General features: G+C 40.5%; 1 protein-coding gene across 2 annotated transcripts; it reads left to right on the top strand.

The window, feature by feature from the left end:
• Positions 1-629: 629 nt before the first annotated feature.
• krt222 (keratin 222) lies at positions 630-17,610 on the top strand. Of its 2 annotated transcripts, XM_040147450.1 has the most exons (10): positions 630-922; positions 1,165-1,367; positions 3,615-3,697; positions 4,586-4,739; positions 6,831-7,115; positions 9,290-9,415; positions 10,839-11,059; positions 12,894-13,114; positions 13,201-13,303; positions 15,437-17,610. In XM_040147450.1, exons 2-10 carry the CDS (start codon positions 1,170-1,172, stop codon positions 15,648-15,650), a joined length of 1,605 nt encoding a protein of 534 aa, XP_040003384.1. In that variant the 5' UTR covers positions 630-922; positions 1,165-1,169; the 3' UTR covers positions 15,651-17,610. The 2 variants fall into 2 exon arrangements, with proteins under 2 accessions (XP_040003384.1, XP_040003383.1); XM_040147449.1 differs by lacking the exon at positions 630-922 and having other exon boundaries at positions 1,000-1,367.
• Positions 17,611-17,711: the final 101 nt, after the last annotated feature.

The following is a 17,711-nucleotide window of genomic DNA, read 5'->3' as shown; positions in this document are numbered from 1 at the left end:
CCTATCTTAACCGAACATACATCGTTTTGTAGCACCTTAAATATTTTCATTATATTACTGATGTATATGATGATGCCATACAGTCTGTCTGCTGGCTATAGAAGATAACTATGAAAATTCCAGAAGCACTAACACTGTAATGTGTCTCTGCTGAAAACATAGGCCTGTAGTTGTTATGGCCTATCTGTAGACATTGTATCTATGGAAATATTGAAGCCATATCAGAATATTTAAAAGATGAAACCTTTGTCCCAGACAGTCAGACGCAAACACTCAGTTATTTTCTAAAACCAGCCAACACTCTTATTGAGCAAGCGGTAACTCTGCACAAAGTGTGTATTACTTGATTTCAAAGCAGAGTGTATATTGACACAGACTTCACATTAGTTACAGTATACTGTATGTAACCGCTTAGTAAAACACCACTCAAATGCATACATACACTCACACACAGGTCCTGTCACTGTATCTCCCTGAACATTCCCTCCACAGCTTGTGTTGCTCCCTGTTTGAAAGCAGCTCAGTAATCCTGGATCAGAGAGTACAAAGGGCCCCAGAGTGCTGGTGATGTAAGCACTGGACCCCACTCCTCTCCCCTCTCCCAAATGCTGCCCTGGGGGCTGAGCTGGGACACGGAGGACCATCCTTATTGTGGCTGACCCTGAAGACTACAGACTGACATACAAACAGTGATACTGGCAGGCTAATGGCAGCCTGTCTGCTATCTCTCAAGAGCCCGCTGCTGATGACCTGGGACATAGTGGGAAGGAAAAAGTGTTGATCAGCTTGCTGTAGAGGAATGTGCCAAAGCTGTGGTGCGTGGTGGATCGGCTCAGTGTCACCAGGCAAATAGACTGAAGTGCTTTTGCTGCCAGTTACTACATTTACTGTGCTTTCGTTGGGGAAGGCCACTTCGCATCAGGTGAGTATCACTGGGTAAATATTAACCTAGTGTAATGTGGCTGTGATCTCAGAGTGGGTGGCAGATTGTTTGCTGTGAAAGCTGTAACTTTATTGTACTGTGTATGCAGTGTGCCTGTCACGTACTATCTGAATGTTTTGACCATCATAGGGACTACCGACTGTGTTGTCTCATTTGACTGTTTGAAAATGTCAGCGGCTCGTCGTGTGTGTCTGTAAACATTTGGGTTTGCACTCTCTCAGTCTCCATGGACTTGCTGCAGGAATCCAGTCAAACCATGCTGGGTCTGAACGCCCGCTTGAAGGGCTTCTTGGAGCAGGTGAACAGGCTCCAGGAGGCCAACCGGCAGCTGGAGGCTCAGATAGCCGACTGGGGCATCAGGAGAGCTTCACGCTCCTCGGACTGGTCCCGACAGGAACAGAATGTGAAGGAGCTCCGTGCCCAGGTCAGACTCACATTTGTTGAAATTTGTAATGATTAGGTGAGCTTTTATGATCAGTACAACTATTAAAAATGAATGGAAAGACAAAGGAACAACGCTAATGATTATACTCAAATTAAACTCAATTACATTATCTCAAGGCTGTCTCGGCTGAAGCCGGTGTATATAAACTGCCATGTAACAACAGCTTCTTTACACTCATAACATGGGTTTGAGGCTATAAAAGTTTTACATTGCTGTTATTGTTATTATATTATTGATGATTGTAATGTTTTTACTCCAGCTAGGAGAATCAGCAAGCTAGTCTTGATATAAGGAGACCCGTTTCAAAACCAACTGGAGACTGAAACTTATTTGTCATCAAGCTTAAAGTTGACATTCTGGAGAAACACCGTTTTGAACCAAAACAATCTTTGACTAGGGAAATTGGTTAGCATTATACTAAAATATAAACCAAAATGTAAGTGATCAGATTGTAGATAAATCCATGAGGTGAGAGGTAACGCCACATCAGACAAACTTGCTGCAGAGGATTAGAAGCAGATACGTGTGTCATTAAGCCTGGATCAAAGCCAGGGAGACACAGCAAGAATCCCGGCTGTCACACAGAGGGAATGTGGGACTCTTTATTATTTTAAAGGCCATTCCACTTAGAGGACCATTAACACCAACCGGTAGGGTTGCTCACATGACAAAACACATGACTGTTCCCTACTTTTAGTGTCACTTTGTGCTTGAAGCGCACAAGTCCGTGTTTTAATGCATACCTTGCTTCCCATTGCGTACAACCTTGCACGGCTCATCTCCAAAGTTTGGCAGATGAGCCCATGACTATGAAAGGCACAAGAGCATACTCTGCTAGTTTCATTGTTCACTGATCCAGGGAATGCTTTCATATTAACGAATGATTACTGTCCTATTTTTCTTCTTAAGAACTGCTTCATATCATCCTTTTCATTTACAGCAAAGACGTAATGATGGGTAATCAGCCTGTAAGACATTGAATAGGTGATATTGTCAATGTTCTGAATTACTCATCTCACAGGGGCTTAAAATTGGGAAGCTGTGACAAAACATCCACACATTGAGGTTCTAATAACATTTATGGTGTAAATGTTGTGGAATATTCCATGTTATCTTTTCCTTTCCTTCAACATGGGTGTGTCTCTTTCTGGAAGTGTTGCATTCATAAGAAAACAATGGGAAATTAGGGCGTGTTAACATTTTTATGTGTGTGATAAAAGACGAGCAGCCACCAACATGTGCTTGGATTCCTCCTTTGGAACATAAGAATACTTTTGGTTTCTGCAATATCCAGACAGTTTTTTAGCCTAAACAATGAGAATCAAATGAAGTTGTGAAGAGTTGTAAATTTTCATTGTCATTTTTACAAAAACATTGGTACAATTTATCTACTAATAATGCTAAACATATAAATACAGTTTGTTGGCTGTGTTGAACTAATTATGAATACAGTATGGATACAATACGTACTAGTTTAGCACTGATTGACTATTTGAGCCCGTAGGTGAGGTAAGGAGAAGAGAGACAAACACAATGCTGATTTTGTTTTGTTACTTTCATACTCTCAATTTCTTTTTACCCCAACAATTCAATAATCATATTGGTTATCACAGCCAATTTATTGCTTGTGCTATAAACCATAATAATTACTACTCAAACGATGAGTAACAAGTGATAATTATTACTCAACTTGATTATTTAAACCTGGTATTGTTGGAGATGGTTCACTGTCACACTGTCATGATTAAAGGGGACAACACTTGAATAGAACAGAGCTGTTGTTAATGTTATTATTAGCACCTGCTCTTTTCCTGCTATGACAGTTCAAAATGTTGGCTGTAAAAATGCCTATTGAATTATAATGTAGACAACAAACCTATAGGTGAAAGTGAAAAGTAACTTGACATAATAATACAAGACATGTTTGAGATCTCATTTTAAACTAAATCAAAGTAAAAAATTTGCATGTGGTGGTGTAGGACACACAGTACATATCAGTTCCTGCTCATAAATGCATTCAATTTCCAAAAATAAAACAATAAAAAAACAAAGACCTTTATTTCTCTTTTTTAATAGACCCCATCCAAATGCCACAGACTAGCCCGCCTCACCAACTTATCATAGAAAAAAAAGTTGCTTTGACAGCTGAAAAACTACCTAATGTCTTTGCACATTCCTTGGTCTAATCTGATGTTGTTGTGTTGTATTTTCGTGTTATATTTTCAGGTTGGTAAACTACTGGTGGAGAATGCTCAGCTGGCATTACAGTCTGACAGCATGAAGTCCAGAGCTGCTGCCATCCAGGCCAGGTCAGCTGTGTTTGGCTGCAGTTTTCCTGAAAGCTCTAACAATCCACTCCCTCAGTGAATACAGTCTAGCCCTTATTAATCAGCATATTAGGCATGAGCTCACGTCACATAAGCCCACACTCATTCATACAGTTTATGTCCAGAGTGATCAGATACAGTTGCGAAAAAAACAAACAGGTTTTTGGATTTAATTGGTAACATTAAGTACATGCCAGGATAATGTGTTGGATTATCATTACTGGCCCATAAAACATCTCAATATACCAAGCAAAGCTATAGAATAACTCTCAAAGATTTCCTGTTTTCATCCAGCTGCAATGCTTATCCAGTCCCCTGTTATCTAACTCAGGCCAGATCCTGTGAGCCAACCTGCATACAAATCCAGGCCGGGCTTTGTGCCGCGTCGGCACTTTCACTTATGTATTGATGCAGAGTGACACTGAGCCCCCCACCACCACCTCCCTCAAACACACACACACAAACACACACATACCAGCCCAGCCATTAACCCATGAAGGACAGTGGGGACACACTGGACCTTGAAAAAAATACACCTGTTCTATCTATAGCGCCACCTGATGTGTCTCCTGACCGCCTGACTGTGTCTGTGAAACACTTAGGATGATGTCTAAGTCTTTTTAAGACCTGTTTACTTGTAGTTATGATTTCTGTAACACACAGCCTCACAGCCATAGGTGGTCGGTATATACTCATTAACTATTTGTTCGACTCTCTTTTAAATCAAGTTAAACTGGAAATTTGGCAAAATTGTAAATATGTCATTTTGAATAAATGTATTTTCTCCTATATTATTGTCTTGACCGTGACATATTACCTCCCTGTGTTTATATGGGGCTCAATAAATAACCTAGGCTTTTGACATTGTAGGTGTGAGACAGAAGAGCAAAACACCCGGCGTCTGGAGCAACAGGTGGCTCTGCTCCGGGAGTCAAAGAGGAAGGCAGATGAGAGCAGCATGGAGCTGCAAGCAGAATTTCACCGCTCCATGACAGAGCTGCAGGAGATGCACCGGGAGTTTGAGGTCACTAAATGTACTGCCAATGCTTGTTATGGTATCTTTTTCTGTGGTTTCCTTTCTTCTCTCCCAACTCATCTGTCTGCCTGTTTTACTGTGCCTTCATCTTTCTATCTGTCTGTCTTTCTTTCTCATGGGACTTTTCCATCTGTCTGCACAGTCTCATGCTGCAACCTTTTTTATTTTAATGTATGCTTTTGTCATCCACACAATAAAAACAAAATGTTACTTTACAATGACAGCCTGACAGAGGACTACACACCTCCTCATAAAACTGGTCGAAAAAAAGATGAATAATATGAATAAGAATAAATTGATAACCCCTTGCAATATTTAAACCTTCACTTGATGGAGGATTTGTGTGCCTCAGTGTCTCTTGAACCTTGCAGGCAAACACCAGGGGGCTGGATAAGCCAGCAAATGCAAGACAACTTTCTTGTCCACAGGTCAAGACAACCGTGTCTGTGGACAAAAGGCAGTGGCAGGCCCCACTGAGGTTTTGTGGACATTGGATGAAATTATGTACATAATTGGTGGCTAGAGTTCTAGCTTCTTTGTGAATTTGGGTGGAGATTGAGCAGGTAGTTATCATTTGCTCTAGAACCAAACACCTGTTAGGATAGGTCTCTCTTCTATTCAGCAGGCTCTCCTGGTGGATTAGAGGGTTGCCTAAATGTGATAGCTAACGAGTCATCAGTGATTGGGCAGGAATGGTCTGTATTGTCTGAATCCGAGAGGTGAGTGGTTGGATGACCAAGCTGGCAGTGGATTGGCCATGACAAACATACATAAATCTCTACACTGTTTTTTTGTTTTGTTTTATTTTGTTTTGGTTGTGAAACAGTGCTCTGTTTATTGGGCATGCAAGCTGTTTGACTCTATAGATGCCAAGATCAGTCTGTCCACCCGTGAAATATTTCAACAACTATTCGATGGATGGCCATTAAACTTTGTACAGAGATTCATGTCCCCCTCAGGATGAATTGTAATAATTTTAGTGATCCCCTAACTTTTCATCTAGCACCATCATAAGTGCAAGATTTTAATTTGCTACCTGTACCTGCTTACTTACAGCATGTTAGCACTGTCACTGCGAGCATGTTAGCACGCTGACATTAGCGTTTAGCTCAAAGCCGAGCTAAATGCTAATGCCTAGGCACAGCCTAACAGAGATCTCAGCATGGCTCTGAGACTTGCTTTGTACTATGTTGAAAATGTGATATAATGTGAACATCTGATTAGCCAAGAAACTATATAAGGCCTGTAAGGATCCGTTTGTCGCCTAAACATTATGCCAGTTTGGTATTATACTGCATTTGACCACAGAGAATTAGGATATTTGAGATGCTCTTTTTTACAACTCATGACCCTGATCCAGATAAATGGTTTTAAAATAGAAAAGTACGCAAAACAATAATACACTGTATGTAGTACAATGTATTACTTTGTTATCATGGTGAATATGACAACCAACCCTGACATGATAGTCCTATCATTTGTGTGTGTGTGTGTGTGTGTGTGTGTGTGTGTGTGCGTGTGTGTGTGTGTGTGTGTGTGTGTGTACACGCATGTTTGAGAGTTACATTTGATAGCACGTTCTGATTCTTCTCGTCTCTTCACTCTGACCTCATCCAACCCCTCCTCTATCTTTCCTTTTCTACCTGCTTCTTTTGATTTTCTCATTCCTGCTGACTAATACCTCCACCCCTTTCTTGTGTGTGTCCACACAGACACAGACACCCACACACACACATACACACATGCACATATGTAGGGCTCAATAAGTGATTTTTCTCTCCCTCTCTCTGCATTGCGTTGACTGTCTCATTGCCCCCTGGCACAAACACACACCCACACACACACACACACATATACACACTGCTCTTATGCCCTCTTTTTCTCCTTTGCATCATTCACTTATATTTTCAAAAACTAATTTCATCTCTCTCTCGGTCTTGTTTTTCTTTTGTATTTTTCTCCCTTTACATCATTCACTCTCTTCTTACCATCCCTCTGTCTCTCTCTCCCTCCCACTCTCTCCGTCTTTTGCTCTACCCCTCCCTCCCCCTCCTGCTCCCTCTGGTTGGCTGCTTGCAGGCAGCCCAGGCTCTGCAGCTACAGCGGGCCGGTTCTTGCGATGTCCTGTTAGCAACAACCACCGCAGCAGCAGGAGGGGAGGAGGAGGATGGCAGAGGGATGGAGCTCACCCAGCTCCTCGACCAAATCAGAGCGCAGTGCGACCATAACAGACTTCCCGGCCCTGGAGAGAGACACCACGCCCTGGGTGCCATCTCAAATCCACCTCCTGGCTTGGTTGGGCCTAGCCGCTCTGGAGCTGGAGCAGCAGCAGCATCCAGAACACACAGAGGAGCTGTCAGTGAGGTATGTACCTCCTCCCATATCTTTACATATCTTTTTTTTCTGTGCCTCCCTCATGTTGTCCTGGCCCACCGCCAGCCAGACACACCCTCAAGACCAACTCCAGACTCTCGCTGTACAGGCTGATGTACTGTGTGTGCTCAACTGAAGTTAAATAGTTATAAGGGTGTTTGTTGACTGTGGTGAAAAGCTGTAGGCTCAGGACACACTATGCCTCTCCCTCCGTTCTGTGTATGTGTGTATATGCCTCCCTGAAGATTTTCATATGACTTTGCGTGATTGCCTCCTCACTCTCTTCAACTAAATACTGCTACATTCAGTGCTACACATTATTACAGGAGAGCATTCAAACATGCGATCAGTTACTACTCTGTGTGAATGATCCCTGATCTTCGTTAAATACTTATGAGCCATATTACAACCTAAGCATTCTCATCTAACTTGCATATTTTTGTATCCTTCTCGTAATCCTCGTAATCTAATAATGGCAGCATTTTTTATGTTGAAGTAGGAGCTTTTCTATTGTTATTTTAGCCAACTGTCCTCTCAGTCTGGGTGCCTTTTATTATCCCAGTGTTCCCATGCCACAGCACAATGACTTTGGTCTGACAGCGACAACAAAGTGCCTTCGCCAAGGGCTGCAAGCTACCACAGTGCTAAAGCAGAGAAGGTTTTTTGAAACGCTGTTGTTTATATCAGACCGACTCTGTCTGTCCCACTAAAGTAGCAGTTACACAATGCAGCAGTCAAAAGCCTGCATGATGTGATTATCATGGGAGATACTGAAGTTTAACTTTGAAATAGAGTTCTTTACTTCATGAGCTGGCAAAGTTGGAGTGCATAGTACAGTGAAGAATCAAAATCCTGATGCAGGCACCAAAGCTACATGACATTCATCATCATTTTCAGTGACATTAAAGACCTTTTTAAGCTTAAGGCTGCAATGTGGAGTTTTCTTATGACCAAACAAAACTTATGTTTACAGTGTTTCTCACCAAAACATAGGGTGTATCCCTGAAGTCTAACAAATGTGTGGAATACATTTTCTTGCTTTAAAACATCTGCAATGCAAATCAGTTTATCTGAATATTTTAAATCCTGCATTGTTTACATCCAGGTTTCATAGTTCACAGTCTTCTTCCACACTGACTTTTTGAGTTCATTGCTACATTTCTTTGCTTTTTACCACAACCATCGATGCAACAGAATAGCGTGAAATCGGTGGCAGTAATGAGTGTCGCATCATGCATGTGCGTGATGGTAGAAACAAAACAGGGGCCCAATAAAAACATTGCTCCATATTATTACCAGTGGTCAAAAACTCCACAGGTTACTTTTAAATTGCTCAGTTAAAATCTCTGTAATGGTAATAATTCAATCTGTCTGAAATCCAATTTAACCCCAATAATAATATTTTCTAGGAGAAAGTGTCTGATAAGGAATCTTTTTTTTTTAGCAAGTGTTATCATTAATAAAGTGCTGATGTTGGATATTCTTTGCTTAAATTTGCTCATCGCATAATACTCCTATTAATCAGAATTATTTTCAATGAATTAAACAGATAATAATTTACACAACTTGAGTCATCCTCTTTTGTTTTTACTGTGAAAATATTGTCATAACTGTGTTAAGACAGTATCACTGCTTCACTGCATTTGAAGGGGGCCAAGGTCGAAGGATGTGAACTGCTTAACAGCTGTAAACTGGTGTCGACGCAGCTTACACAGCTGTGTGAATAGGAAGCCTGGGTGTGTGCTCCACTGTCTGTTTACCTAAAATGAGACACACACTACCGCTCCAACAGCACCACCTCTGGCTGCTTCTCCTCTAACTGAGTGTCAGTGGGAAAACCAGTGTGGTGTGCGTCAGTGTGCAAGGTGGTTTTATGTACATCTCATCAGGCCTGTCTGGTTTATGTAGTACAGATATTAATTCCAAGAATTAAGCCTTAGTTATTGCATATGAACTAATTCGGTACACAATTGTTTTGTTAAAAATGCAGCTCTTATATCTTATCTCAAGGTTAAAGAATTGTGTTGATTTGTTTGCTACAGAATGAAAGTTCAAATGAGTGAGAGTGTGTGTTTGGGTGTCTGTATTTGGCTGAGAGGGTGGCAGTGGTGGTGGTGCTGGGGTTCTTGCCTCTTTTAAAGTCTGATCCCCCTCACCTCACCCAGGAAGAGGCAGCGTGGGCTCAGGTGAGCCTCGGTGGCGCTGCCCTGAGGGAGGCGCGGGCCGAGCTAGCTCAGGCCAGGAAGCAGTGGAACTCCCTGCAGGTGGAGATTGAAACCCTGCATGCCTTGGTAAGAAAACATACATCATCACGTATCACCAAGGCCAACTCCCTGCTATCACACTGATAACACTTCTTCCATGCCAAGTGGCATGTGTTGACTTTGTAGATGTGATAAGATAATTATAATGACAAAAGAAAACAGAATATATACATATCAGTAGCATAGAATATAGCATAACATACACTGTCGAGCCATATGAATGGGAAGGGATATTGGTGGTTTTGCATGTTTTAGCCCATTAACTAAAGATTGCATTTACTTGAGATTCCTGCCAGCCATTTTCCAAAGCATGCAATAGGTTTTTCCTTCCCAACACCCCTTACATCCTATTAATTTTACTAAAGCATAAAATAATTAGCAGAGACTTTTAAAAAAACAGGGAATCTAGGACGGAAAATATTCATTTGGCTTCATTTATTTATTTATTTATAAAGTTAAGTTCTCATGGACTGCAGTTGCAAGCACGGACTGTCATGATTTGGAAAATAGTCTGCTATAATGTATAAGCTATTTGTAATTGGCTAAAACATGCAAAACCCTCCATACGGTCAGTTGAAACTGATGATGTAATAACTGCGTATAATGTCACTAAGAATGTAAAAACAATACTACAGTTATGGTATTAGCTCTGTAAGGCTGTACTTAGGCACGGTGGTGCTTTGAGCTAACTAACACAACTGAGGCTGATGGGGGTTTCATTAGTTTTCAAAGTACTGGACAGATTAAAATCTTAGATGAAAAGTCAGGAGATCACCAAAGTTATTAAAAATCCAACCTGAGGGGAACATGAATGTCTGTACCACATTGGCAGTTCATCCAATAGTTGTTGAGAGAAGTTGAGAAAAGTCAGATCACTGAAGTCAGTAGGATTCATCCTTCAGGGACCATGAATGCTGTTACAAATTGAATTGCAATCCATCAAATAGAGATGTTTTAAGTCTGGATTAAAGTGGTGAAAAGGCTGACTACCACTAACACCCCTAGAGCCTGGCTGCTAGCATGACTAAAAAACATGTAACAACGTGTATACAATGTAATTAAATGTTCAGTAAATAATGTTTCAAACATATTGTAATAACTTATTACATTCTGTGGTTATTACATTTTAATTTTGTGGCAATTGAAACATGTAATGATAATAAACTAATAAGTAATATGTATGAACAAGTGCATATTAATTGTTTCATGGATGCATTTTTGATAAGCTTTTTGACAGCATTTCACAGCTACAAACATGGATTTGTACAGTTGCACTCTTGGTCTATTTCTTGTTGACCAAGAGTGTCCATGTTTTTTTTTTAACTATTATACAATGTACACTTATAACATTTTTAGTTTTTACATGCTTCTTTGCATACAGAATTATTTAAAAACATAAAGATAACTGTCTAGTCATTATGCTAATAGCCCCTTGCCGCTTGCTGTCCAGGAGAAAGGCCTGGAGAGCTCCTTGCAGCACACCCAGCGGATGTACTCCAGCCAGCTGCAGGACCTTTCCAAGGTGATTGTCGGGCTGGAAAGTGAGCTGGAGCAGGTGAGGGGTGGGCTGGCCACCCAGCGCCACCGCCACAGCCAGCTCCTCAACACCAAGATGAGGCTGGAGCAAGAGATCGCCACTTACCGACGTCTGCTGGAGCATGAAGAGGGCAGGTGGGAGCAAAGGAATTGAAACATTAGAGTAACCAGGAAGGAATCGTTCAACTGGAATGTTGTGGTGTCAGTGTCATTGCCAGAACAATTTAGCAACATCAGCTTCACAAACTGTGAGAAGGAACAGTGCAGAAAAAATGAAATAGTATAGAAATATACAATATTATGTAGCATCTTTGCAAAGTCTGCAACTGAAAAGTATACTTTACACATACACTTGTTCACTGACATGAGTAAAACAGAAGCTCCTCTGAAATTAACGACAAATTAATAATTTCCTTAATATAGCTTCTAAACAGATAATTTCATGTGTTGGCATTTTCTTTTTGGTAAAACCCTGCTATTCTGTTAAGGATTATGTAGATTTTATCTGTATAGAAAATCTACAATCCACAATAATTGCAGGATGAGACAGACTACGGCTGTAGAATACAATCAAACAACAGAATGAACTGTACTAACAGTGAATGGAAATTGACCATATATATTTCATATAGTTATACATATAGAAAGCAAAAACAATAAATTAAGTGAAGCTGACAAACTTTCTCCCACTGATTTATAACCTAAAAATCCAGCTATGTCTGTATAAGATGACAAGATGATAGAATCCAGACAGTCTGCCAGCATCAAGCTGTTTTTAAGGGAATATTCCATTCTCTTTGCATGGACTTTAATTGTCTTCACAGGCATTTTGGACCAAGGATAGATACATCTGACACGTAATTTTGTTTCATGAGACATTGATGTGATGCCTTCGGATTCCCACATTTCTTTAGATTGCATATGCATTAAATTCAGAATAGGACTTCGGCTAATGTAATTAATGCAAGCAGACACAGGATGTGGCATTTGAAATTTGCATTGTTTGTTCATATTTGAGAAGCGAGCACCCTCATACAGTGACAAAGAGTCTTTATCAGCAGCCATAAAACCACAGAGGTTTCTATGTTGGGTATGTCTGCAAATTAACCAAATAAAAGGAAAAAATGATCAAAGTGATGATCGAAGCTGTGCGAAGAGAGCTGATATGCATTTGTGGTTGTCAAAGACTCCCTTTTGCACCACATGATGACTCACATTGACGTTAATATTTTAGACAGTCCCATCCTACTACAGGTTTAGCAAGGATGGACTAACGTTCTTAGGGTTTGGACTATAGTACAGTCATCAACAAACTGCAGCTCAAGAAGTTGCTCCCACCAGAGCTCAGTGGTTGGTTGATGCCTCCTAATATTAAATAGTTGACATAAGTTATGCTAAAGAAATAGTTCAACATTTTGTTTATTTGTTTTCTAGCTAAGAATTAGATACGAAGATCGAAACCACTCTCATATCCGTCCATTGCATTTGAAACTACAGCTAGGAGACAGTTAGCTTAGCTTAGCATAAAGGCTGGAAACAGCAGGAAACAGCCTTTATAACTTGTCATTTTTAGACTTTGGTTTTTGTATGCATTAATGTATATGCCTTAAAGACATAATGTGTTAAATAGTGAGCTTGCTGGCAGTCGGATTTATTTTTCACCTTTGGACAGAGCTAAACTAGCCTTTTCCCCCCTGATTCCAGTCTTTATGGAAGACTAGCTTATCTCCTAGCTGTAGCGTACAGATATGAGAATGGTATCAATCTTCTCATCTAAATCTCTGCAAGAAAGCCAAAAAGCCCAAAATGTCGAACAGTCTCTTTAACCAACACACACACACACACACACACACACACACACACACACACACACACACACACACACACACACACACACACACACACACACACACAAACTCATATCCTTTTGGCTGTGATTGCTCTCTATATACTGCCCTTGTGGCTGCAGGTACATGGGTCGTGATGGGGAGCCAATGGGTCTGCGACCCTGGAGGTCTTCTGTGGTGGAGCCCAAGGAGAGTGGGCTGGAGAACGGTTTCAGTGACCTTGCTGTTACTCCGGATGAACCTAAGTCTGAGCCTCTACCTGAAATACCGTCACTCCTCCCAGCAGAGAATGGGCTAAAGAAAGGCATACTGCATAGACAGCAAAGCCTTGTGATACTCACAGGTAAGAAATACACACACACACACACACACACACCAACTTGCTGGAGTTATATCTTGTTATGATTTGTCATTAATGTCTTTTCACAGAACCAGAGCAAGATAAAGACTTGCCAATCTCCACTGTGAAGACTCAGGAGATTCTTCAGGGCAATGTTGTGCGAGAGAGTGCAGAAGGTCACGGCACTATTGAGTAAGTATTGATCTTTGTGCCGCTCATTGACCTGTAGTCAGCACCTCTGGTTCAGTCTGAAATGTGGGCACTTTCTAGCAGCAAGGGCCAACAGCATCACTTTAAAGTGCACTGTTCTACATTAGCCAGATAAATGCCTTTTTAACTACGAAATAACACTTTCTTACTTGTTTGATATCCTGAATCCTTAACAACTCTCAGTTATACCCCTCAGGCTTTGACTCAGTGAGCTTTTTATTGACTCATTAGTTCGTGATGACACAATCATCCATGTCCCCCGCCAACCTGGCAACGTCTGGCCCAGCATATAAGATGTACAAACTGTCAAAGGAATTATTTTTACACGTCAAACAAGTTACAAGGCATAAAGCGCTTAGATGTCTGCACAGTTTCCCATGAGTAATTTGTCATACCGGTGCATGGAAATTTTCCTTCCTTTAATGGCTTGTGTTTGATGTGGAGATACCTGCCTGGTGTGGAGTCTGTAGGGTGTGGCAACTGTTATGAGACATAGGTGGAATTCTTTGTTCATGCTACAGGTGTTACCAGACACATAAACAGATCCAAAAAGCCAAACACACACACACACACACACACACACACACACACACACACACACACACTTGGATAATGCCCGAAGAGAACTACACACATGAACAGTCACTTTGTCCGCACAGGGACATGTGTGTATGTCCTCACCAACTCGGCCTTACACTTATGCCCGAGTGTGTTGTTGTTTCATATAAATATATGGTCATTTTCGAAACTGTGCTTCAATGAGGATAATTATGCTGTTTAACATTAGGGTATGGCAGGGTGTTGTGGTAGGTTTGGGAGGGCCTCCTGCACATTTTGTCCCAGCGGCTGTTTAATTAGACCAAGCCTCTTCCTACTTCTATGTATAAAAGTAGTTAGCTCAGATATAAAAGGGCAGATTACTTGCTCTTGTCTTTTAGCTGGGATCAGCAGAAAGTATAAATCAAGCTTAAACCTGATCGATTCTTTACTGATTATCAAACAACTTTTGTGGCCAGCCAACTAAAGTTATTTTATCTGAATGTGTCTAAAATCATTCCCGTAATATTCTTCCTCTGACAGAAAGCATTATCTTGTTGAAACTACTCCACTTAAATAGCGCTCTGGTGGCCAAACAATTCAATCAGTCTGCAGGTATTGATGGAACCAGTGTTTGCCATCTAAATTTCCTCCAAACCATTACAACCCCTCTTAAAGGCCCGTACTGTAACAATCTAACAGCCGACAACAGCATTGTAGTGTTCCCTGTTGTAATATGGACTAGCTACATTGCTCCTCCTCAAAGCTGCACCAATCAATGTTTTTACATTAACAATGGAATAAATGGCTACATGTAATACGAAAGGGGGCACTGCTTGTGACGAACCCACAGAAAATATCACTTTGCAGCTCACCTCAGCTCCACAGAGTGTTTTACCATCTTTCAGCTCATTGTTTTCGATTACCGTTTATGTGGTGACACACTTGCAAATACACAGAGTGTTGCATCGTTTTGAATTTTCTTTGACTGAGTTTGTTTGGAAGATCCCAGGTTCTCATTTAAGCAAGTCTCTTCAGTGCCACACTGGTTGTATGTTATCACAAATTATGTGCATCTTCTGTAATATATCTCTTATACAAGGGCATATTTAAGGCACATCAAGCTGTCACATTTCAGCAGCAAAAGAGTTCTCCATTGCTGCCCCCTGGTGTCATTGTGCAGTAAATTGAATAGCCTGCCTCACCTAGTTGTATAATTAATAAATGAGTGAATGAAACAATTATTTACTTTTCTGTCATGCCATGGCCATAGCCAATCCATGGGATTACAAGATACACAATAAAATCACATAAAAAGAAAGACCTGCGCTAGATGGCACTCACATTCAAAAGAAAGACAAATCTTTTAGGCATACCACATTCTCTGCATGTTCCTGAACAAAAGAAAACATGTTACCACATAAACACAATAGATACCTTTTCACACAAAAGAGAGAGACCAACATAAAAACCAACATGCATTGTCCAAATAACCTGACAATGAATAATGTCATGTGACATTTACTATGTATCGTCATCGCCCTATTATTGCTGTGATTCCTAACCTCTCTTGTTCAGGACAGAGAAGATTGACAAGGTGATAAAACAGTGGGAGGGCTCCTTCTTCAGAGGGAATCCCAAGCTGCGGAAGAAGTCGGTGTCACTGCGCTTCGACCTGCACATGGCTGCAGCAGATGAGGGGTGTGCCCAGACTAAACAGGACAGCCTCCCTGACGTGGAGGTGCGTCTCATCATGAAGAGATCTCGCAGCATCCCGACTATCACACAGTAACTCTGTCAGCAGATGTCAGAGTGACTACTGGTTTGCAGCTGTTTGTGGTAGTACAGGTGATGCTGAAGTTACAGAAATAGCATCTGTGTCACTGTCATCTGGGATATTGCCATCCATCATGCTTAATATGAATTTAAAACTGTAACATTCACTGAACTTTGCATCGCGGCTGATGACTGAAACTGAGATTTCTCTCATCAAATTGTGACTTTGGCAGGAGAAGCATCACCCATCAGGCTTTCGTGCTGATCTAATGGGGCCATTTTTATAGTGTCAGAAAGCCACTTCAAATATATCAAATGTACATTCATTACATAATCGAGGATAACAATTTAATATGCAAACTAATTTCTCCGTCATCTTTCTAGATGAAGAAAAAGTGTCTCTCAACACTTATTATTTCAGTATGAGGTCACTGGACAAAAGAGATTGTATCGACCATATGACTTTGCTTAACTACAGCATTTAATTCCAATTAACACTTGTTACAGGAAACTGAGTGCACAGATAGATGGAGATAAATGGAGGTGTAGAGTCACAGATCACTATGAGCTGCCGTGAACTATCAAAGGGTAGATTTTTTTAATTTTCTGTAAGGGCCTGTAAGGGACTGTGCAGGAATTATTGGGAGGAGGGCTCAGCAAAGGGGGAGAATTGGGGGGTGTCCTAGGTATTTTAATGTTATCTCATTTTTCACAATACTATCACAACTCCCACTTCCACTTTATTTTGTATCTTAACAGAAGGCAGAACTACAGTAAAATAGCATGTACAAAAATGTAAATGTGCCATATAAAGTGACAATGGAAGCAAAAATAAAGAGTTTTTAGAATATTTGGTGAAATAGTCAGTAGAATACTGAAAATTTGGTAAATAACTTTGTTAGGTTTGCTGTAAGTGGCAATTAATAATTCCACTACACTATTGAAGAATTTGAAGGCTATATTCCATTACAGAGCGACTTTACAGTAAATCCACTTTTTTGAGTTAGTGAAAAACACGCACAGTCACTTTATTGCACTATTGATCCTCACTCAATTTTACAATGTTCATTACAACAGAAGTTATTTTCCTCTGCCCCAAAACTACCAGGCAATTTCACGTTCACCTCCCATCCCCACTACCCTGACATATAAATACAGCACTCACCTGTCAGCAGTGTGAACTGTATGGAGTATAAAATATTGCAAGCATGCTGCTGAGATTAATAGTAGTAGGAATATTACAGTAGTAGAAATACTACCTCTACGACTAAGCTGGTAGTTTAAACTGGAGAACACGATCTTAAATTCTTTGTGCACTTTTTGTTATTAATGGCTAAATGCATTGCACCAGTCCCCACCTAAATAATTTTTTGTACAGTCCCTAAATGCTTGCACTGCAGACACTTACAGCACTTAGAAGAACATCAGCACTGAGAGATATCCAGGATGTGTGTACTTTGAGGGTCTTTGTCATTGCAGTTCATTCTCTGTGTGGACAAAAAAATATCTTGCAACTCAAACTAATAATATAGCTATATTTTATGATGCATTATCCCTAAAAAACAGCTCACTGTGATCATAGCAGCAGTGAGGCTCTTAACACTCCCCATGTCTCAGAGAATATAGATTACTTGTCTCAACCAGAGGAGGGCAGTATTTGTAAATAGTTAACACTGCAGTGTATCTTCAGTCCTAAACTCGGGTTGTGTAACACATGCTATCTGTTACACCTTAGATTAAGAGTTTTTATGCTAAGTTGAGTTTGAGTTGGCACCAAAGATATAAAACATTAGAAATGGACCATTGTGCATTGCATTTGGGTGCCTCAGAATATGTTGAGAATATTTAAAGGTATTATCTATGCAGTTCTGTGATTGATTTTGCTTTGCTTCATGAAGCACACTCTTCATTTTGGGAGCTCTGTAACTTCAAAATGAAGCACTATGCTTTTATCTTACAATGTATAATTTAAAATAAAAAAGAAATATGTGCAGACTGTTGTGTTTTCTGTCAAATGTTAGTAAAGACGATTCACTCTTTGTCACACCTTCACACACGTATCCCTTTGTTTAGACAT

The sequence above is a fragment of the Xiphias gladius genome, chromosome 15, assembly GCF_016859285.1.
Source record: "Xiphias gladius isolate SHS-SW01 ecotype Sanya breed wild chromosome 15, ASM1685928v1, whole genome shotgun sequence".
Lineage (NCBI taxonomy): Eukaryota > Metazoa > Chordata > Actinopteri > Istiophoriformes > Xiphiidae > Xiphias > Xiphias gladius.
Note: the sequence above shows the minus strand (reverse complement) of the source record. Positions and strands in the feature narration are given on the sequence as shown.